Source organism: Falco biarmicus, chromosome 2, assembly GCF_023638135.1.
Source record: "Falco biarmicus isolate bFalBia1 chromosome 2, bFalBia1.pri, whole genome shotgun sequence".
In the NCBI taxonomy this organism is placed as follows: Eukaryota; Metazoa; Chordata; class Aves; order Falconiformes; family Falconidae; genus Falco; species Falco biarmicus.
In genome coordinates this window covers 81510499-81534508 of record NC_079289.1, presented here as the reverse complement: position 1 = coordinate 81534508, position 24010 = coordinate 81510499, and the positions used below count along the sequence as shown (strand labels likewise).

Below are 24010 nucleotides of genomic sequence, written 5' to 3'. Positions count from 1 at the left end.
GTAACCTCAAAATACCAAGTAGTGTTTTTAGACAGAATACATCAAAACTTCCATTATTTTTTAAATTAGATATAAATGCTTGGTTTAATTGAAATAGTACAGTGGTATGGGATCAGTAGAAATTGCTGGAGCAGACGCCTTTCTGAAACAAAAGTTGGAGAAGGCTGTGGGATGCTTTGTGAATGCTGCTTTTTATTCAAGCCCTTAGTTTTTTGGAACTTTTTTTTATTTTAAAGGGAATGGCTATCCTTTATAAGGAGCCAGATTTCCCTGTAAGAGTCCTCAGAGAACAAAATTTTAAAATCACAGAAAAAGCCTTTTATATAAATTACTAGCACATAGCAACATGGGGCATGTACAGGAGAAGCAGAAAGACAGAAACAGTCCCTTTCATCAGTGGAGACTTAATCAGAGAAGCATTTAAAGGAAGACTTGATCAGGAAAGCAAGTTTCAAAAATCCTTAATGAAGGTGAAATTTGCTGAGATTAAGGGCATTACAGAAGGTACTGGGAGATGCAGTAGGTGACCTGAAGCTGGGTAAGGTGAAAACCTGCAATTCAGAATATATTTGCAAAATAAAATGATAGAATAGGAATGGAATAAATAGAAGTTTCAGAGAAAATGGAGAATCAGAAAGTGAAAAATAAAAACAGAAATTGAATAAAGATTCAGCGGTTCTGGAAGGCATTGAGAAGGGAGATGTTATTAGTACCTTCTATATACTCTTTATTTCTGTCTTGAAAATGCAGTGCTCATCAGCACAGCACATGGGATTCTATACCACCCCTCACTTTTGACTAAAACAACAGTTTTTAGATGGCAGTCATTTCGCTAGAAGGATTTTGGCACAGACATTCTGGTCATGTTTTGAGAAGTTACGAAATATAACTCTTTCAAGACATATTGTAGACTAAGAGGGAGAGGGAACCATGATGTTATTATGTGTTATGGAACAGCAAATACAAAGCAGAGATAAGTTTGAATGGCCTAATTTTTAACTACTGAAGACAGTACATCATCGTAATGGAGATAAAAAGCATTTTTATGGAATTTAATGGGATAAGCATTTTCAGGAGACTGTGTTGTGGAAAGCAGTCTGGAAACACAGTCTGAGTCTGATACAGCATGATAATACATGATGGCGAGCTATTATGTCACAGAAAAAAAAAAAAAGAGGGGAGGGAGGAGGCTGAGGAGAGAAATAACTGTAAGACCCAAGTGAGACTGAACAAGTAATACGAGGAAGAGGAAAGTGTGGCTAGAGGAAGAATCACAGGGAGTGGGGGAAGGGAAATTGGGGCCCTGCTGAGAATTTGAATGTAAAGAAAAGGAGAGAAGTGAAAACGAACCTTAAGGCTAAAAGCATATGGGAAGAAAGGAAGGTATATATAGAATGATATAGGAGTGCATTGTGGGAGGTCTGAAATGAGACTTCTACCAGCTTTCTTCCCAACAGCAGCCTCTGTGTCATTAAATACACCAGGCCAAATATCCAAGGAAGACTGTAACTGTTAGGTGAGGAGCACAGTATCACTCTCCATCGAAGGACCAGGATGTCTTGTGTTTTGAGGAAGGCAGAAGGTAGAGTGTGAAGCACTGAGGATCACTTGGGGAACTAGACAAGTAGATAATAAAAATTCAGTATATTTACAGTTGAGGATGTTACATTAAGGGGGCTTCAACTGATAAAAATGAACATTCTATCCTGAACTTGCTGGAGAGTCCATGGCAAGGGAAGCCGTGAGTGAAGATAACAGAAACGCCTCTCATTAACTAAGCAATGAAGATTTTTAATGTATGTAGCTGTTACTTCAGCTGGTGGTAGCAATTTTCAGTCATAAAAGAAAGGGTTTTCCAGGAAATCAGGAACAAAGGATCTAGCAATTGCACAAAGTCTTTTAATGAACTGCTGATGCACAATACCTGAGGACATATTTTCTATAATATTTAAATTTTTTGAGTGCAGTTGGTAAGAGTGGGTAGTTCTCTTGGTGAAAACTTTGCACATTGATTCTAAGGTATACCAGCAAAACAAAAAGTGGGGGGAGCAGATATGTCATCAGCAAAGGTAATTTTAAAGAAAAATCGGTTAAAAAGTACAACAAAGCCTGTGGGTACTAATATCTGTTTTGCCAAAGATTTTTAAAGCTTATTAATTGCATTTAGATCATGAACTTGTCCCTTGAGTATGTCAAGATGAATAGAAATTGTAAGTGAGAAGATATTTGAAAAGCTAGAACACTGTTAAAAGAACAAGACCTAAGAGAAATTTGGCATATGAGGACTGCTAAATATATGAATTGTGCACCTTACAATCACTCTTCTGTATCAGAATGCTGGGTAGCTTTGTTAACACACTGCAGATGAGGTTATTTCAGCATCTTATAGGTGTGATCAGTTAGTATGATTATTCAGTGATATTAAAAAATGAGGATTCTTAAATGCAAACTATGTTTGTGAAGACTAACTGGAATTCTGCCTTTTGGCAGTAAAAGAATTGTGTGTACGCTTTCAAAATATTTAAGAGAAAATTATTAATAAATAATTAAAAACTCTGGAATGCTGGAAAAGTAATGATGATTACCTTTTTTCTAAAAAATGGTAAAAAAGTGTTGCCAATTACACTTGGTTATCTATAAAACACACAGAATAGAGCAAATTAATAACTGTATTTGGGTTTCAGAAAAAAAAATTAATATAGGGTGCTAGAAATAAATGTTATTTCCTGTAAATCAGTAAAGCAGACAAGGAAAGAAGTACACATTTTCCTAAAATATGTTGTTAAATGAATACCACCTAGAAAAAATTGCGAAAATGTATTGTATTTCATGCTGTTAATTATAGAGTAAAGCACGACTGAATATATAGTTTAGAAAAGAGAATACATTTATCCAGGTATTTCTTAAAGGGTAATAAATCTTGAGAGTTAGTTTTGGGTTTTGTGCATTCTGGTGTATGTGTGTCTGTCTAAAATTCTGCCCCTCTGTCAGCTAAAATACAGAGAATTCTTAGCTAGTCTCATGAAGGAGAAAGCAGCAGATACTGTTTTTTACTATTATTAATGTAAATAATACAGCATGTCCAACTTTGTGTACAGTAAAATTGTACAAGGTTGTAATAATTAACTCTCTTACTAGATTATTTACCTAATGAAATCATGACAGGAGGCCATATTCCCTGTCCTTGAAAGGAATCCAGAGTAGGTTTAAAGTCTTAAAAAGAATGAGACTGACCGATTTAACTAATAAATCCTGACATGTTGCCTTTGATCTCCAGATAAATTTGATAAATTGCCGCTTTTTTAAGTGTCTTTTTCAATTAACTGTCATCATACAAAACAAAGGATTTCTCCTCTGCACCTATAAACCATGTACCTGTTTGAGTCACAACAAGTATTAAGTCTTTTTAGGGAGCATGTATGTTGCTCTTTGATAAGAAATATTTTGCATTTGCACTAAACAAAAAAAGTTATTGTTTCAATGTCTGCAGTTCTGAATTTTTTCATTGTATATTCATTCATTAAGCCACTCATCCCTTTCAGTCAGTGGGTTTGTAAGAACTCAAAACTTTGGGAAATCTCTAATATACTGAGAATGATAATGCTAAGAGAGGAAAGAATGTGCTTTGGAGGGTAACTTTGCTTGGGTCAGGAGGAGAAGACAAGACACAATCTCAGAGGGACCCTAACACTCCACCCTCACCCTAGACATGATATTTGTTTCTAAAATATATTAATAACATTTTCTAATGCTCATGCTTCACTCCGGAAATGCAGCAGGAATGCTGTTCTTGTCCCCCTGTATGTATGATCTCTGTCTAGAAGTCCAAATACTCTGGATGGAAGTAATGCAAGTATCATCAGGATTGATGAAAGTCTCCTCTGAAAAGCTTTTTGTGCATGTTGAATTCTCTTATTGCAGAAGTTTCCTTTGTGCAGAATAAAAACCTGTCATCCTTCATCTACTAGTACTTAGAATAATAGCATGCTTCCTTTCTTCGGTCCCTGTGATGTGGAACGTAGGATGCTAAAATATGAGGCATGCTGAAGTGTGGCAGTGGAGAAACTCATCAATTCAGATTGTGCAGAGAGAGGCGTATTTAGTTGAGTAGAACAGTTCTAACTTGAATGGAGGACACACATTCTGTAGGCAGGAATATTATTTGAATGTTGATAAAACTGAATGACCAAATGTTTATTTTTGTAAATACAAGCAACTATATTGACAATGTATGTGATGCTTGCTTTTTCAAAAGTACCCTGTTTGCAGAATGCACACTAATGGTAGGAAGTTCATACTCTATATGTTTGCTTTTTGTTGCATGGAAGAGGTTAAAACAAAACACACCACCCTGTTTTTCTTGTCTGTAGTTTGTAGATTGCTGTTTGATCATAATCTATCAGTAAATACTGAGTTTCCTTAATGAGTGGCGTTTCTTCCCTTAAGAAATAAATCTTAACATTTTAAGCTTCTTTCTTTGAAAGATGAAACATTCGCTTAGTTCTAGAAACAAGAGTTGTTTTATTTTGCAAGTCTCGAGTTTTTGAATTTGCTCTTTTTAGAACTGACATTACAGTTCTAGATTTTTTAAATACTCATTCAAGCATGTACCTAATTATTCTGCTGCATTGTCTCCTTTTCCTGGGGATACAGATTCAGTCTTTTCTGTGTGGTGGGGGTGGGTGGGGGAGGAATGGTTAATTGTACTAGATCCATACACAGTTTAGATAGAGAAGGGAGCAGGTGGGAGAATGGGGAGACACAGACCTTGGGGTCTCTTTCTTAAAGAGCCTACACGTAGCTTGTGTGAGGCTAGTAAGCTCATGCTTTGAAGAAAAGGCAAATCATTTAAAATGTTTGTAGAGCAGTGTTGGAGCATGATTGTGCTCTGCTCTGTGAAGCACCTTTCCAAGGATGAGTATTTAGAGGGGAAATAGAAATAATTTCTGCTTCTGATGTCTCCTTGCCTTCATGGAGTGCATCAGGTGAGATTGGTGCTGAAACCACTGAGTGCCCTCCTTGAAGGGAAGGCCAGGTGTTGAATAAATACTGGAGATTCAAATGCTAAAGTATACTAACAGAAAACAAACAAAACTTTTGAGTTTAGATAATTTCAAGCAAAAGTATTCCTAAATGTATACTGAGGTCTGCAGCTACCTAGAAAACCTGCAGCTGATCATCTGTTCTTTTGCAGCTTGCAAGTTTGTAGTAAGTAGATGGGGATTTACTAGCATTCAGAAGAACCTAGGAAAATACTGGCTTTTGTCACCCTCGGCCACTTCTCTGGACTCCTATATTCAAATTATTTGGCACTAATTCCTAAGTCACTATGCAGAATCATTTTGTTTTGTGCAAGTTAACCCTCCCAGCTTCTGAGGTATAACTCAGAATTTATAACTTCCAGTCTTCATGCTGTGTCATTTTTCTGAACTCATTTACCAGAGGAGTGGGACTGATGAGAGATCCAACATCCTGGACATGGGAGAAATGGCAGTCAGTTAGGGATCTTTCACCCAGTTTTCTTCTTTCCCAGCCTAGTCTTTGTTCTGCAAGGCCAGAAAGTTCCTCAATTCAATTTTATCTGATATTACCAGCGAAAAGAGAAGTATCTTTTTTCCTGGTTTCCTCATTCAGTCTGTCTTTCTGGATTAGGTTTTTACTTACTGTTTTTCTAATTGCACGCATTGGTCTAGTCTCTTCTTTCTGAAATCTCAGGATCATTAAAAAGCCAGCAATAAAACTGTATTACCAGACATCATAAATATGCTGGTGCTGTCTAACGTGTTTTCTAGAAGTATTTTAGGTACTGTTTTTCTCTCTTCCCAAAGAGGATTGGGATCCATTTCATGCATTGACCTGTTGGGACTCTGATTCTTGGGTTCAGACACAGATAGATCCATTCCCAACCATCTTAACAGTGTAATCAGAACTTTGTAAACTCTTCTGAAAACAAGTAAGCTGAAAATCTGATTCCAGTCCTGGTAAACACTGTAGAAGGGATGATGGATCAAACAGGATCCATCAAATGAGGGGTGGGGTGGGGGGAGAAAAATAAATTCAGTCATATGTGCAGTTAGCTTAAACGTGTTTTTTTTGGAAAGCAAAGAAGATTATAAACTTATTATTATTCCAAATGACTATTTTCATTCTGAAAATACGAAAACCCATACCAGTAACAGAGAAAGGGGAATCTGTTTAAACTGGATTAGTGCTGATGGTGATATTTTCTGTGGTTTCTGTTCTGTTGTCAGCTGCTGCAAGAAATTAATGCTTACTGCATCTTTCAGAAGTTTTCATATCACTGGTTGAATAGAAAGTTGCATTAGTTTTGCAGAATGCTGCAGACTTGCAATGTTTTAATGGTTTCAAAAAGCAGCTGGGCGAATTCAGGGAAGAATAATCCATTAAGAGCAATTAAATATGAAGACATTTTGTCTGGCTTTAGAAACCTCTGAACCACAAATCACTGGAGGTTGGGAGGATGTTCTTGGGAAGGGAAGGCTTAAAATAGTCATAGAGAGGTGAATGAAATTACTCTTAGCAGTAACTTCAACAGCAACATTTTAAAAGTTAAATGTTACAGCTGAATTGTATGATAGCCTGCCCCCTCCCTCCATAACTGGAGTTAATGTTTCCATTTGGTGACATAGTCTTTACCTTTTGGAAAGCAAGCATGATTTTCTGATTAAATGCAATCGTTGGATGTTGTCTGGAGCAGAATTACTCTGTGGGGCTATACAAGAATTTCAGTATGCTTTATCCTTTTCTCTCTGTGAAATCCATAAAAATACAATAACATAAATGAAATCATCCATCTAGTTCATAATGGAGCATTATAACCCCGTCTCAAATCTGTTTCTGATCTCAGAACCTAGGCAAACAGAGCCCTCTATCTGTCTGAAACTTGTAAATAAGTTCTGAAGAAAAGCTTGTTTTGAATTCACCTCAGTCATACAGTATGTCTTTCAGAGGAATGTCAGCCTTTTTCTTTCCTAAACTTCCTTCCCTGTGCATTGATGTCAAATGAATTCCTTGGGAGTCTCCCCTCGATCATGATGGCTGTAACACTGGCTTTTACAGAAAGAGAACATGTAGGTACTGCTTGCTGGTGAATTTTTCTGACCTGGGTTTTGTGTAAAGAGAAAACTGGAGCAGATGATCAATGTCACTTCTGAGTTAAAGACAAACCAAGATGAGCGATGCCACAGGAATGCAACTAGTTGTGAACTGAGAATGAATATTAAATGCTACCTTGGAAAACTAACACAAAAGAAAAATGGCTTTAAGGGAACACAACTGAAATTTTGAATTTTTTTTAAATGCTACTGTTCAATGGTTTTGCTAATTCTGGGATTTGACATAGATGTGTAACTCCAGGTTCATGTGGCATCTTTCCATGTTCCCTTTAAAGTAACCTGTCTAAACATTGATTTTTATTTTTTTCCTGAGATTACAGTTTCTAGTGATATATTCCTAATCTCACAGCCTGTACATACAAACTGGGAGATGTTGTGTGCGTCTTTGGATATTTTCGTGATTCAAGTTCAGAGAGCAAGTACCAAGGGTAGGACTTTGCTTTTTTACGTGGCTGGAACACAGCACATCACTGAGGTATCAGAGCACCGTCTTGAAGCACTGCTCCATTCCATGGTGACTTACCTGTTCTGGCTGTGGAAAGAAAGTGGTCAACAGTTTTGTAATTATTGGGAAGAATGTGGTCTGCCATATGGACAAAGGATTACTTTGTCGTAAGCGGAACAAAGTTTCATGTCTCTGTGCAGTGTCAGGCGAGTGAGATGAACAGCAATTCATTGGTCTGGATTACCAAACAGATCTAAATCCCAGAGAGTACCTCTTATCCTGAGTCACTTTGGTAGACTTTGCTTTTAGAAACTGAGAATGAAGCATGAGTGGCCATGTGTAAGAAAATCTAAGACATGGATCTCATAAAACCAATTTACTCAAAATTCTTGGTGTAGAAACTCCCACTTAAATGCATGTAAATAAAGTAGGATTTTCTGTGTTATTCCTTTCACCCCGTGCACATTGCACAGACAGCAGAGTTCTCTAAGGCATTTGGGGAGAGCTGAAATATGTTGTTAGCCTAAGGATTCTTTGTTTTACTGAAGAGGATCTGGGTTGTAGGCCTGAAAAGTGTTTATCGGAGGCCAGTCACAGGGTGAAGGCACTAAACAGGTTTTAGAATGATTGAGAGTCATAGCTATCATTCTGTGAAATCTAAAGAGAAATTAAGAAGTAGAATATATCTACCAGTTCATACAGAATCAGATATTTAATTATCACATTGAACAATTAAATATGGTCTGGACTTTCTAAAGCACATCCTAAAGTGGATGTGTTTGTGTTTAAGAAAAGGATCAAATGTAATGTTGAAAGCATGTTTAAGAGGGAAGTGTTCCACAAAACTTGCCTCAAGTACTTCTGTAAGGCATCAAGCACAAATTAGACCTCCCAGAAAATGAGTTCCTATTCTCTTCTTTTCCCTGACATTGATCGTGAAGAGACTTTCGTGGGCTCCCTGCTTGTCATGTTCCCTATCTGTCAGAGCAGGCCTTCAATGGCTATGGTCTGTCTCCCAGAGGGTAAATTATTATTTTTATTTTTTATGTTGGGAGTTCTTCCTAGCAGACCAGTACTTAAGTACCCTTAATTCACATAACCTTCCCATGTTAGTATTCATCCTTCTGTACCTTTGAGAGACAGGTTTCTTCTTTTGTTAAGCAAAGTACAGTGAAGAGTACTGGTGATTTCAAGGTAGGATATTTATGCCTGCCCATCTTGAGATCAGCTAGGTGATTGCAAGGCCATGATCACAAGTTTATGAAGCTGCCCACATCATTGTCTTCATGCCTTAGAACTATCTTTGTCTTTTTGTGGGTGTAATTCACCTCATTTTTAAAATCTGCAATTAAAGAATGATCCTGTTTATGGAAATCCATTGTAATAGTTAACTGAACCTTAAGGCAATGTGTAAGAAAGTTCTTTAGTGTTTTTTGAAAATAAGTAAGAAGGTAGAGAGATTCGGATTACACTGGAGAGGAATTGCATGTTCAGGAAAGGTGGGAAGTAACATACACGGTAGAAGTTTAAACAGTCCTTAATGTTCTCTGAAGTGATAGAAAATTGTGGTTAATTATGAGGGGGAGGAAAATACATCTTTGATCTAGGGAAATAAATTGGTGTACATTAGACAGCGTCATACAGTAAATTGGGGCTGGTATTAAATATTTTAAATTATTTTAAATTATTTTTATGATTTACTTTTAATGATTGGAAGTGAAAGTGCATGCTGATATTCTAAAATATATAAATTTTGTATGTTGAATGGTAGAAATGCAGAAGTACAAAAAAGATTATGGAGAAATAAGGTAGCAGGTGGAATTTCATGTGGTATGTTGAGATTTTTGAATGGAAGTATTTGAAATTGTTTGTATCCACCATCTCATGTAGACATAGCTGGTGGTGTTCAGGAAGCTTACCTGGCTATCAGAAAAAGTAGAAAGTATGAAGAAAAAGTTAGAAGCCCAAACAGTATTTAATTTAATAAAGAACAATACAGAAGCCTATACTGGAAAGCACGGTCTTATATAAAAGATAAGTATAGTTCAACTTGACATTTTGCTAAATCTAGTCATCCTCCTCTGAAACCTAGAACAGCAGAATGAAACTTCAGATAAGTGTTAAAAGCATATCCAAGAACTGCTTGCAGAGGAGACGGACAGGAAGGAGGGTGAATCAAGATACCATGTGTATGGGTTAGAAAGGGATTCTGCTGACTTGTAGTACAAGAGTAAGGGAGTATCCACTCACACCGACAAGCAGCAATTATAATGTAAAATTAATTTGTGGAACTCAACTTAGTAAAGTATCTTTAAATAAGAGCTCCCTAGAGCCTTGCGAAGGGATGTCAAATTAACAGAGGAGGAGTAAATCCCCATACTATGGCACTAATTGGCCCTCTTCTTCAGTCCTCTCGTCCCTCCTCCTTCGGGCTGCCAGCTAGCTGCATAACCAACAGTGTTTAGGAGTAAACTGCCCCGAGGAAAAGATTTTAAAACTACCAACTTTGAGAGGTTTCTTGCAACCTTTCCTTGTAAGGTAAGGTAATAGAACTGAGGAGAGACAAGTGGATTTAAAAATGTTCAGGTTCCTGATTCAGGGTAGTTTTGATGTTTCCGTTTGAGATTTTTCAGAGAGAATTTTTCAGATGTTAAACCATTGACAGAAGTAATTTAATTAACGTCAGGTACAGCAACAGTGATATAATGGTTAGAAGACGAGGGATTAGTGAGGAAGAGAAAGCTGAGCTCTGGGGTAGATGAAGAAAGAGCGAAGTAGAGCAGTGCAGAATTAGCAGAGAAGAGATGGTAGAGTGTGAAGTGTCCTATCATTTGGCTTGTTTGTATTTTTTTTCTTTGTTTGTTTTGCCTTTAGAAATTGAAGGTTCTTAAACTCTGTAGTATATATATTCACTGAGTGGGCTGAAAATTTAATGATGTACAGTTTTCTGTTAAGAAATGATGATTTGATGGAATTGAAATATTCTGTGGGAATGGTTGGTGGGCTGCCCAGCTGCTTTGCTTTGCTCTTGGCTGCTGGCCATCTTGTCTGCTCCCCCAGCTGCCTGTCATGTGGGCCTGTTGCCTTGTCTGTTGTATCCTATTTTAAGTATTTGTACACGCTAACAAATAAAACAGCAAATCACCAATTAGAACACCAATTAGTGATCACTACTTAACCAACTACAGTCTTAATTGGAAAATCATTTTCAGTAATAATTGATTGATATCTAACTAGCAACCACTAATCAATGATCTTGCATTTTGATACTTAAAACAATTAAACCTTTTAAGGACTAACAAATTCTTATTTTAATATTTGATGTATTTATAGCAATATATAAAACATATACCCCAAATGTGCTATCCAGTGACATTCTCCATTTTCAGATGTTACTGACAAGTGTAAAAATCAAGTCAAAAGTGAAGCAACCAGTGAGATATTTTTTTTTATAGCTGATACTCAGAATTTTGTTACAGATGTGGGATTTGTTCAGTTCGTGGTTTACAGAACAAACTGGTTTTATGCTAGAGCTATTAAAGCCTGCATAATGACGGGCTGGTGTCTGTTGTCCTTTTATACCTCTTTTAATTCCTTCTCCCACTTTATTTGTAAGCACACGCAAACTGGAATTCCTCTAGTTTTCCTAGTGAAGCATCCTGAATCATGTCTTGTTTCCTATGACATCTCTGACCAGGGAAAGCATATGCTTGATTCAAATCTGTGCAAATGGGCAAAGTATCTCTTCCCAATGAAGAGAGGGTAATTTCTGTCTGCTTTCTGAAGGTAGGCCTTGGTTTGAGGGCTCTATCCAGCCAGGTGTTTTCAGTGATGTTCCTGAAGCTTTTTATCTCTGAGATGTCTTGCTTTCTATAAAATTCCGAGAGTTTTACTCAGCTGGAAGGAGCAATATATAAGTAGCAGCAGCATTCTTAGGGTACTTAGTTAAAATTCAACTTAAAATTTCTCCATTAAACAGAGTTCCAGATTCAAGTTGGTTCTAATTACTGCCCAGCACAATGTGGCTTAATATTTGAGAGAACAACTGTAGACAGTTTTGCCACTTAATTTTTGTGATTTTTTTTTTTTTAAATGGTTTGCTTGTGTGTATTTGAATCACTTTGTAGTCATTCATGCCTTAGTATATTCAGCTTGTCCACTCCCATTTTGTATGGAGTGGCTCAGGTAGAGTGGCTGTGTAGTTAATGATATTAAGGCTTTTTTCCAACACGGTAATGATTCTCCAGCAGTGAGAAACTGACAGGGAAATAATAGGACTACTTGTAAACTCAGTGGGACTCGTGTCTTCACTGGAAAGAGCTGGAAAAATGGTGAATCAAGAGTGTAAAATTCCGTACTAGTAGTTCTGTTTCATAAAATGTTTTGAAGATGATGTGTATAAATAGTGATGATCACTAGCTATATAAAAGGAAATAAAGCATTTCAATAAACTGTCCAGATGTCATCTTCCAAAAAAGATGTTTCAGTAATATTTATGTGTATACATGAACAATCATTAATTTCTGTATTTTGACTGAAAATGTCTGTGAAGAGATCTCATAACTTCTGTTAGGTCAGTGTATCCAGCTGGAAAAAGAGAAAAGCCAAATCCTTTAACAGGTGTCAAATAAGAACGGTTGTTGTCAAAGAAAAACAGAAGTTGAGAAGAACTGCTCTGTTTGATTTGCTTATGCTAAACGAAATTGGGGCCCCACCTCAAGGATATGGACAAAATAAAGAAGTGCCTTCAGGGCAGCATTATGGGGGAGTCTCTGTCATCTGTTCTGGGAAATTGGCAGAAGTGTCTGCCTCTGAAGTGCTTGTTCACAAATGGATGCAGCATGGGGAAAAAATGGGAGGACTTAGAGGTTCACATGCATTCGCAGGGCTGTGATCTCACTGGGATCACAGAGATGTGGTGCAATAGTGCAGGCAGCTGCAGTGCTGCAGTGGATGGATACAGGCTCTTTAGGAAGGATGGGCTGGGAAGGTGAGGAGAGGGAGAAGACCTTCAAGAAAGAGCAGCTAGAATGCACAGAGCCCTGCTTCTGGACAGTCGAGAAACCAGCTGAGAGATTTTTTGCCACAGTTGGTGGATGACCAATGTGGGCAATTGATGTGGTGGCTTTCTGCTACAGACCACCGGGTCAAGAAGGAGTAGATGAAGCCTTCTTCAACAAGTGGAAGAAGCATTCCATTTGCAGACACTTGTCCTAACAGTGGGCTTAGCCATACTGATATCTGCTGGCAGGGCAGCATAATAGGGTGCAGTCAATCCAAGAGGTTTCTGAGGTATATTGATGACAAGTTCCTGATACAACTGAAGGAGGAGCCAACAAGGGGAGACAGTCTGCACATCTTATGGTTGTAAACATGGAAGAACTGGTTGTGAGTGTGAAGGTTGAGGGCAACATTGGCTGCAGGGACTGGGACATGGAGACCAGGATCTTGAGACAAAGCAAGGCAAATAGTAATCAAAATACTGGTCTTGAGAGAGGAGACCTTGGTCTGCTCAGGAATCAACTTTGAAGAATCCATTGGACATGACCCTGGAGAGAAGAGAGTTCCATGAGACCTTGTTAATATCCAAGAACAACTTTCTCTGAGCTCAAGAACGGTCTGTCCTGAATTGCAGGAAGTTAGATAAAAAGTTGAGGAATCCAGCATGAATGAGCAAGGTGCTCCTGACAAAACCCAGGCATAAAAAGGAAGCATACAAGAGGTAGAAGCAAGGATAGGTGGCTCGGGAGGAATAGAGAGACATCATCCAAGCATTCAGGGATCACATAAGGAAGGCCAAAGCCCATGTAGAATTGAATTTGGTGAGGGATGTGAAGGGCAACAAGAAGGGCTTCTACAAGTATATCAGCAGCAAAAGGAAGATGAAGCAATATGCGAGTCTGCTGGTGAACGTGGTAGGTAACAAAGGATATGGACTACGCCGAGGTAGTTAATGCCACCTTTGCTTGGTCTTTACTGGTCGAACTTGCCTTCAGGATTCCAAGACCTGTGAGATCAGTGGGGAGAGTCCAGACCAAGGAAGACTTGCTTTCAGTAGAGGAGGATCAAGTTTGGGAACATTTAAACAAACAGGCTAGCTGGAAGTCCACGGGACCTGATGGGATGCATCAATGAGTGCTGGTGGAGCTCACCTATGTCACTGCGAGGTTATTCTCACTTACCATAGAAAGATCATGGTGATGGGGGAAGGTTTATGAGGCTTGGAAGAAAGCAAATGTCACTCCTGTCTTCAAGAAGGAGGATCCAGGGAACTACAGGCTAGTCAGCCTCACCTCCATCCTTGGGAAGGTGATAGAGGAAATTATCCTGGAAACTATTTCCAAACACGCTCAGGGCAGGCAAGTCACTGGAAGTAATCAGCATGGATTTATGAAGGGGAAAGTAGGCTTGATGAACCCCATTAGCCATTTGCAACGCAGCGACTGGTTTGGGGGAGGGGGTGAGTCATGGATGTTGTTTGTGTTCAGTAAGGCTTCCCAAACTGTCTCCCATAGTATGCTCATAGACAAACTGATGAAATACAGAGTAGATAAGTGGTCAGTGTTGTAGATTGAAAATGGTCTAACCTGGTCTCAAAGGACTGTGATCAGCGTCACAGAGTCCAGCTGGAGGCCAGCCACTAGTGGTGTACCCCATGGGCTGATAGTGGGACCAGTGTTCTTCAGCATCTTCAGTTAATGACCTGCATTGTGGGGTAGAGTCCATCTTCAGCAAGTTTGGAGAAAATACAACACTAGGAAGAGACCCTGTAGTTGTGCTGGTGTTCAGAGGGACCTGAGCAGCCTACAGAAGCCTCATGGAGTTCAACAAAGGGAGATGCCAAGTTCTGCATCTATGGAGGCATAACCCAGTGCACCAGCACAAGTTGGAGGCTGGCAAGCAGCTTTGCAGGAAGGGCCCTAGGGATCCTAGCAGACAAGCTGGACATAAGCCAACAGCTTCCTGGGCTGCGTAAGGCAGAGCATCACCATCAAGTTGAGGGAGGTGATCTTTCCTCTCTACTGAGCCCTGGTGAGACATGTGGAGTGCTGGGTCCAGTGCTGGGCTCCCAAGTAGAACAGAGACAGGGAGATGCTGGAGCAAGTCCAGTAAAGACCATGAGACTGGTTAAGCACTTGGAACCTCTGTCATAGAGTGAGAAGAGAAGGCTCCGGGACGTTTTATCAGGATGTACAAATACTTGATGCTGGAAGTAATGAAGACAGAGCCAGGCTTTTCTCAGTGGTGCTTTGTGAAAGAAGGAAAGGCAATGGGTGCAAGCTGAAAATTATTTTTAAAGGTGGGAAAAACTTCTGGTTTTATTTTGGATTTTTTTGATTATTTTGAAGGTGATTGAGCAGTGAAGGAGGAGGTTGCCCGGAGAGTTTGTGGAGCCTCTGTCCTTGGAGGCAGTCATAACACAAGTGGGCATTGTCCTGGTGAACCTGCTCCAGTTGACCCTTCTTTGAGCAGAGGGTTGGACTAGATGATCTCCAGAGAAACCATCTCAATTTTTTGTGCAAACCTTTGGCAAATTGGTTTAGTTATAAAGCATCCAGTCTCAAATGCGGCTTTCTGTTTGGGGTCAGGAGTGGTGGGGTTTTTTAAGTCATGTATCATACAAAATGGGAAACTTTGTGATTGTTAACAGCATTCAGGGAATTTTTAGAGATAATATTAAATGTGGTTAGATGGATTAGTTGAATTTAATCTTTGTGTGTTGCACAACACCTTTGCTCACTTGATTTGTTTCAGAAAGATACTATTTTCTGTTAAAATAGTTAAAGTATTGAAAATATTTGTGTCTAGTAGAAAATGAAGATGTTTACATCAAGTGAAATTCTACAAGCTTCAGCGGAAGGCACATTAGTCAGATACCTGTGACAGCGACTGCTATTTAGACATTTGCTTGGCTGTTTGTTCTTACGACAAATTTGAGGAGGTACAGTAGTCAATTAGTATTCCATTTTACCAAAGACCTACATTTACTTATGGATAAAGGAATACTCAGTTTAGAAAACTGCATATATTCCATCGCTAATGAAGAAGGTTTGATTTTTTTAATGTTGCTTTATAGTTCTGTCTTTCATATTAAGGTGCTCCCTATAAAACAATTGTGGCACAATGTATTTTACTCAGGGGGGTTTGAAATTATTAATGTATCCTGAATTAGTTACTATATGTAGTCTTTGATAATTCAATAGTAGTCTTGTCTCAGTGTACCCTGTCCTTCCCTGTGTGACAAGCAGCTTTTTTTACAGACAGAGCTGGAAAGCCAGTTGAACAGTGGTGGAACTAGGCTCCTTCTCCAACTCATTTAAGTAGGTTTTGCCCTTTGTGTCTTAGTCCATGAGTAAAAATGGTGGGACAGCAGTGTTTCAGAGAAGTTGGAACAGTAGCATCCATTCAAAGGGGAACTATAGGGAATAGGGAACTGCAGCACTGATGGGGAGTTGCAAAGGCTATGGACAAGTATACTGTCTTTCCTAAAGAGAAGATGAGAAGAGTATCATAATTTCAAACGTAGGTACCACTCACAAGGGGAAAAAAAAGTTTTTTTCTTTACTTTGTGGATGGTGTGGGATTTTAGTTTGTTTTGGTTTGTTTTTTCTGCTTCACCACCTTAAGAACTTGTCTGTGAAAGAAAAATAAGGAAAGTATTTTTTCATGAATTAAGAAAGCTATATTAGCAAGTTTTCTTCTATAAGTAGTAGGTGTGTTTACACAAAATTTACTCTCTGAAAAGATTAACTTCTTAAAGACAAGAAAAAATTAGTTTGTAGTTATTTACCAACATGTTACATTATTTAATCTATTGTATATGCCAGAATATATTTGTCACAGGAATGATGACTTTGATACATTAATTGCTTTCACATGGCTACTGGGATGCAGGCGTACACTCAGTAACAACTTTTACTATTGTGATTGTTGCTCAAGAAGCAGGGTCATGGAAGCATGTTATATATAGCTGTGTTTTAAAGATCCGATACAAACCTAATGATTTTTCAGGTACTATAAAATTTATTGAAGACCTTGAAGAAGCCAATAGTTACGATACTACAATCTAATATACCTCTTACAGGGATCTTAGTATTTTTGCAGGTGTTGGGAATCTATAGAACATGTGGATAGGTAACTTTTTTTCATGTTTGTACAAATCTAAACAAATCTTAACCGAACCCTCCCCTCTTTTGCCTGTACACTTACAGTCTTTGTGACTGGAACTGCTAGAGCTTGTCGGCTCCCAAAGGCATATAGCTGTTTATGCACAAGAGCCTGAGTGGAATTTGTTATGCAGTACACGTTCTCCAGGGAACTGTTATTATATACCGAGTAGTGTCAGGAGGAAGTAATAGGTACCATAGTGTCAAAATCATCTTCCATTTTTTTCAGTAAAGAAATAAGCATATTCACACATTTGAACACAAAAATTGTTCTTTTGCGTCAAACAGGTGGCTGAGAGACCCTGTGACCACAGGATGCAACGTAAGCTGTAAAACCTTGTTTTCCTAGTTAAATATTCTGAAGAGCAGTGGCCCCCTGCCCATGTGCATTTTCTGGTGTGGCATAGGCTGGACTGCAGGTTCCACTGGAACTTGGGCAGCTGTGGAAGGGCATTCAGAGTCCTGCTGGAAAGACTTTTTGATTCCTGGCAGTAGTAGGCAAATGAAAAACCGTCACTGGTCTCGTAAGTGTGCTGAACTTCATCTTTTTTCCATAGTTTTCCTTCAGACTTCCAACAGCCAACTGCATGGGGACTTTGTTTCTCCTGTTTTGTTTTTTATTTTGTAGTATGGTGGGATACACTCTGGTTTCTGTCTAAATACTACTAACTTTTGAATTAAATAAAGGGATTGTTTTATGTTTAGCCCTGCCCTGTACATTTGTGAAGAGGAAGTGGTGTATTTGCCTACATGTCTTACTGGTTAAAGACGTGCATGAGGAATGCTGACAGGCAGGGTATGATGTTACTTCATGATTTTATTCATCTTGTACTGACCCATAAAAGTTCATTTCTCTCAAGTCAGACATTTGTATGTGGCTTGGGAGGTAATAAATTATTGCTGGTGTTTTAATGTAGGTTGCCTGTTCAAATCTTTTATCTAGGTTTTCACTCTGTTTGAAAAGTCATTGCATGTTTGATATGCATTTTGTTGGTAGCAGTCTAGGCTTAAAGAGCTTTTACTTATTTTGCTTACATTCCACTCTTTCACTTGTGCTAATGCAGTTGTTTATGGGGGGGCTACACGGTGAACTTGGCTGGGAAACAGATCCAGTTAAAAATAATCCTTTTTTATCTGGATATTAATAACTCGGATCAGTTCTGGCATCCAGTTAGTTGGCTGTAGCACTCTACAAATGATTGTATCAGCAAAAATGAGAGGCAGTGTTAGGGAATGTTTCTGAATCAGCAGTGCTCTGAAACTATGGCAAAAACTGTTCCTCTTCATTTTTAGGTTGCAAGGTCTGGATGCTGCCCTGAGGCTGCTTTGACTCTAGTGTCTTTTTCTACTCTCTGACTTTTAGAAGTGCCTGCTGAAAACATCCTTGTTTGCAAAAATAACTTCCTTGTATATTCTTGTGTTTATAAAACACAGATTTGGAGTTGGTAACAGGGTCTCAACTGCCTGTGGCAGATGAGCATGTTACTGGTGAAAAATAACTGGACCCAGATGTGGTAGCTTTGCATTTCCAGACTTGGTTTAAAGTGGCCATTTGTAAGTCTGAATGTGAGTATGGCCACTTGTAACAGAGGACAGGTGCATTTTTCTGACCCTGTGTTTATAGATAGTGTAACTGTGATGGTCCAGTCTGATGTCTTTTCTGCCAGGAGCGCCGGCTGCAAAAAAAGTCCTTGTAAACTTGGCGTGAAATGGCTAGAGAACAGAGCACCTGAAATACTGGGGATCTGTTTCCATCTGCTGCTTCAAAGACACTATAAACCGGTTACTTCGGTTAATACAGAACGTCTGCGAGATTAGTAGAGTTGTCTTCATTGGCTAATTTATTTTTTTTCTTGATTGTTTAAAGTAGACAAGACCAAAAAGTCTTTAGCATGCTTATTCATTTCAGTTACATAAAAAGATACACACAGATGTATTGTTGCCTTCTGAGTTACCTATCAATAGAATAATGTGGCTTATACATTTTGTAAAATAAAATTGGAACTTTGCTCAGCATTAAATACTGCATGCAAAGCAGAATACACAATATAAACTTGACAATCTTAAATTGTGTAAGTGTGCAAAATGGAAAGAGGTATTTGAGCCATCTAGTGGTTGGTATGAAACATTTCAACATTTTTTGATTATAGAAAATGTACGTGACATCAGCTTGGAAATAGCATTTCTAGTTTGTCTGCTTTTTAATAGCATGTAGAATGAAAAAGCCCAGACGTTAAATTTGAGGTACAGTCTGTTTCAGTTTGCTGCTTTTTTCAATTTACTGTAGATTTTAGTGAAGAGAGAAATCTGATAACATAAAAATTACATTAGAAGTTAGTAGCCAAAGAATGAGTTCTTTTACCATGAGAACTTCAGAAATTGTGAGGGTTTTTAAGAAGTTCAAGGAAAGAATTGTAGTAAGATAATTTTGTTCTCTACTTCTTACTGAAAAATGTTTGGAGGGAAAAAAAGTGGGCTTGTATTCTACCTCACCAGCAATTTATAGCAGGTTTACTGAATAGTAGGGTTTAAATTACAAAAGTAATCTTTACTGGAAAACATGGCATGGATATTTTTTTTTTGTATAAATTTGTTCAACTACAAGTAACAGAGGCAACTGAAAGCAGATTTGTTAAGATGGGATGCGTTCCAGGTGAACAGTCACAGGATCTTATGATGTTAAGAAAAAGGACATTTTGTAGGCGAAAATTTCATTAATGATCCTGCTTGTGGATCATGACAGGCATTAAGTTGCTCTAGACTTAAATATTGGCAGCTGCCAGTAGGAAGTTGGCTGCGCATTGAACTTGATGGCGTTCTGCAATACAGGCATAAAAGTTAGTTGTTTAAGTAATGAACTTCATGTGCATCTCACCTTGAATTATTTGTGGGAAAATACTGCATACACTGAAACACTGTAATATCTTTCAGGCCTTGTGAAAGTCCCATCCAGGTTCAAATACAGATTAAAAGATAATTTTAAATCTTTTTTAATGGAAATCTAATAAATAATGAGCAAGCAGTACTAATGGTGTTACAAATGGTTAAAGCTATAGTATTTCAGAACAGATAAATATGATCCATACTGACATTTCAGAATGTACACCTTTACATTTGAAGTAAAGTATTACAGAGTCTTAAATCTTACCCTGTTTTTTATTGAGAAGGTGGTGGCAGTTTAACAGATTTTTAAGGTCAATCTCAGATGCATTGTAAGGCCAAATGAGAATGAGAGAAAAATGGGAAAACCAGTCACAGAACAAAGGACAGAGCAGTGGTGGTTGATTTGTATTTTACCGGGCCAGGGGCAACCTGAAAGCTTCACGTGAATTTGATATCTTAGTTACATTTGTCCAAATCACCTGCATCTTGGTCCTGTTGTGCCTTGAAAGCTGATTATTATTAACCCTTAGGATCAAATATCAACTAGACTAATCCTCTGAATCTGTAGTTCCTTTGGAGTGTGAATTCTAATAGGTATCAGAAGAGGAAATTAAATTATTTGAAGAGGTTTTAATTGTCTGGCATATTTTTGCTTGAGTTTTGCAGTGTGGTGATGAAGGATCTTTGTTACTACTATTATTCTCAATCTTTAGGATAATCTAGTCTGAATTGCAGTTGATGAATCTCTGAAGGTAACACCAGGCAGCGTTGTTCTGTTCTACCAATGAGCCTGACCTGACACAATTAAGGTTACTAGCTGTGTGCTGTATTTCACAGGCTTCCATGCTGCACATATGAAAATCTCCCTTTCTGTCGTACTATTTCATTTAAAATGACTTCTAAATCAAGGCATGTATGCTCAGTTTTTCTTTCCCAGTCTGTTGTTATCGGAGCACGCTTGGAAAGCAGGAAATACATGGGATATGGAATCAGAGGTCTTTTATCTTTACAGTGTCCATGTTGTGTTTTTGTTCAATTAAATAGGAATATAGTTTTATGGTAGTATTAAAGTATCATCTTTTATTGTTTATGTATTTCCCCCTCCATTACTCTGTTAACATCTTCAAGTGCTCTGACTGCTGTAGTATCTGGTCATACTGCAGTGTTTTCTTGGAAGCAGTCCATTGCCGAAGCTATGATCCAGCTGTATTCATGAAAGGATCTTTGGCATTTCCCCTCGTTTTAATTTGCATTTAGAATATGCAAATGAGGTATAATGAAATGGTAGTATTGGGTCCTGTTTCTGATGACTACTGCTCTTTGAATTGTGTTCTGGCTACCAGTTATTTTCTAGGAGAAATTTGGTTATACTTTTCATATTTGGATTGGATTTAAGGCGTAACTAGGGTTCCTTTTATGAAATTCCATAGAAATTTGACTTCTTGAAGAGGTGTGTGCAAGTGGAAGAAGGATTGTCTTGAACTACAGTCTTTCATAATGCAAATTCCATCTCTTCTCTATGTGTCAGAGCTTTGTGTTCTTTGGGATGTATTCCTGGTCTCGCAAAACCAAGATTATACATTAGAAAAGCCTAAAAATGTGTCATAGGCCGCATGTACATGTTGTGTCCTGCAAATAATGGAATAGTTTTGCTAAATAGAAAACAACTATGTTGTGACATTTTTAAAAAGAAAAAGCAATGTATTTATTTTTCCTAACTTAGGAAATAGTACTTGTAGAATTGGTTAGTTAAACATTCATAAAACCTCCTTAGTAATGACACTTTAGAAGTAAATCATACTTTTCCATGAAAAGAAAATGGGGGGGAAACATAGTTTTCCAGAAGGAGAATGGTTGTTGGGGTTTTTGCATTTGGGGTTTATTTTTTCCCCTTCTACAAAGTAGGGAAATAGAAAATAGAAATTTGATGGTGAAGAAATACAGATTGTCTTAGATTTGAAGTCTGTATTTTTGGTATTTAGAAAAGTAAAATTGCCTTAACCATATTTTCAGATACATATAATTAATGTTCTGCTTTAGACACTGAAGGCAGAGTGTGCAGCTTTGTTTACTTTTATGAGTGTATAAATTATTATGACTCTGAAATGGCGTTCGGTCATAAAACATTTTTTATTACATTAAATTGCCAAAGACCTCTACTCCATCATTTCCTTCCCTGCTGTTGTACAGTTAGAACAAAGCTTATCAGTTTCTCTGATGTAAAAAGTACTTGAATATTATTGTTACTATTCTTTCCAAAATACTCTGTGGAGGATCACCTTTTTCTTTTTTAAATGTCTACTAGTCTTTTAATTTCTTTTTGTTTTTGTTTGGGTTTTTTTGTGTGTTTAAGGTGAAATTTAAATGTGCTTATTTTATAACAGAAACAAAATGTCAAAGGATGAATAAAATACTGGAAAATTAATCTTACAGCATATGGTTGTCTTATCTGGGTTTTAAACATTGTTCCTTTCCTTTACAGAATGCTGCCTTTTTATATGGCCTTGGTTTGGTCTACTTCCATTACAATGCCTTTCAATGGTAAGTTGGAATAAACTAACAGTGTCAGTACTGTGCCATGTTTTACTGGTAGGTGAATATTTCACCTTCAGTGTGAGTGTATGATAGTTTATTTTTTTTTGTTATTGTAGATAAGGTGTTTGAAGGCATACTGTCATAGGTCACACACCTGTGGCAACCACAGCAGTTGCTTGAAAAGGAAAACACTTACAGAAGAAGAATGTTAGCTCCCTGTAGTACAGTTCAGCAAGGGGGATGGAGCAGGATGACTCAGCATGGTTTTGTTAATTGTTGTTACGGATGGTCTCCCGCCATTATTTGAAAGCCTGTTTGAAAAAGACTTTTGTTTTGGAAAAGCAGTAGCAAAGTGGCAAAATTCAGCAATTTTTATATCACTGTATTCCGTGAAAGTTTTGGACACGCAAAGTAGTACACTTAGCCTTGAATCAGAACATTTAAAACTGATGTAAAGAGTTGTAAATTCTGGCAGGGCTTCAGGGGCTGAAAGGAGCTGCTGTTGGATATGGGGAAGAGAGTTGGTTTTCCATTGGAGTTTTGGTTTTGCTTTATCAGTGATGAGAGAAGAATGAGGAATGGAATAGAATCAGTCACTGGGGTTCTGTTGCAAGGTCCTCAAACTTCCATTGTGGGTTATTCTTGCAGACAGTGTCATCAGAAAAAAGGCAGAAGAGTACAGTGTTTAGGTCAGTGCTTTTTTGGAAACTGTTATTAAAATAAGTGTAACTTTACTACTTGATTGATTACTAAAAGGTTTTATCAGCTTACTGGACTAAGCGTGACTGCGGTTAAGGAGGCCATGACTACTAACTTACGGTTTGGAACTGTAAAAGTGATCATCCATTACCACGCACCTTCCCCCCCCCCCCCCCCCCCCCGGTTGTTTTTATGGATCTGCAAGACAAAAGATTTGTCCTTTCCTCAGGATAATGTAAATAAGTGTTTATTCTTCAAATTAAGATAAGTTGATTAAATCATGAGCTCAGAACCTGTTTTGTTGGGTTTTGGGGGTTTTTTTGATGTTCCAACTTACTGCTTTCTTCACTGATAGTGAAAAGAATGCCACGTATTGTACGTGGTGGCATGCAACTCTATTGCATTCTAATTCACAAGAGAAGAGCAGAAAAGTTTTCAGAAAAGCTGAGAATCTACTGTTCTAAGATTGTGATCAGTCTTGGTTGAATTCACCAAGTTTCAGAATGTTCTTGTTCTTAAGCAGACCTGGCTTTGTAATTTAACGTTCAAAAGTAATTTGTGTACCAGTTCTTACAAGCAGTATCTTGGTACAATTTGCGCTGTGAAAATGGTAGAAAACTGTAAGATAAAATTAAGTAGTTAGATTTAGAGGAGTTGGTCTTTTTGAAAGAGTAACTGTTCAATATAGACTTCTGCCATCAGCAGATTGTACTGTTTAGCACCTTGCAGTGAATGGTGGTGAGAGCAGCACCATCAGGTGCAGCAAAGTCAGGTGATTGTGAGCTCTTGGTATTAATAAATCAGAGCTTTGAATTAATTTAGATTTTTCTTCCATGCCTTTAAGTAAGCTTGTTGAGAACGTGAGTATAAATTGGTGCCTTAACTTACGATGTCTTAAATGCAGATAGAGCTTTATGTGAAGGTTTATAGAATAATCATATTTGCCATTTTATTCATACAACAAAATAATGTATAGTGCGGTACCAAGGAAGTTGTATATCATTAGAGTATTGGGTAGAATTTTCAGAGGAAGAAAATCTGATACAAATAAATGTTATACTTTTGTGTGTGATTATTTTTTTAAAAATCCCTTTGAGTGCTTCGCCCCGCCTTTACTATGTTTTTTGGGGGTGAGAGGAGTGGGA

At 37.9% G+C, this 24010-nt stretch overlaps 1 protein-coding gene across 18 annotated transcripts in view; it reads left to right on the top strand.

The window, feature by feature from the left end:
* The window catches only part of KDM6A (lysine demethylase 6A), a 162778-nt gene that overhangs the window by 55365 nt on the left and 83403 nt on the right, over positions 1 to 24010 (top strand). For all 18 annotated transcript variants that reach the window (XR_008820382.1, XR_008820381.1, XM_056329686.1 and 15 more), the window contains exon 5: positions 22114 to 22172. Coding sequence is in view for 16 of the 18 variants with exons in the window: in XM_056329686.1 (XP_056185661.1) it covers positions 22114 to 22172 (59 nt within the window). In the remaining 2 variants the exon portion in view is untranslated. The remainder of the gene's footprint in view (positions 1 to 22113; positions 22173 to 24010) is intronic.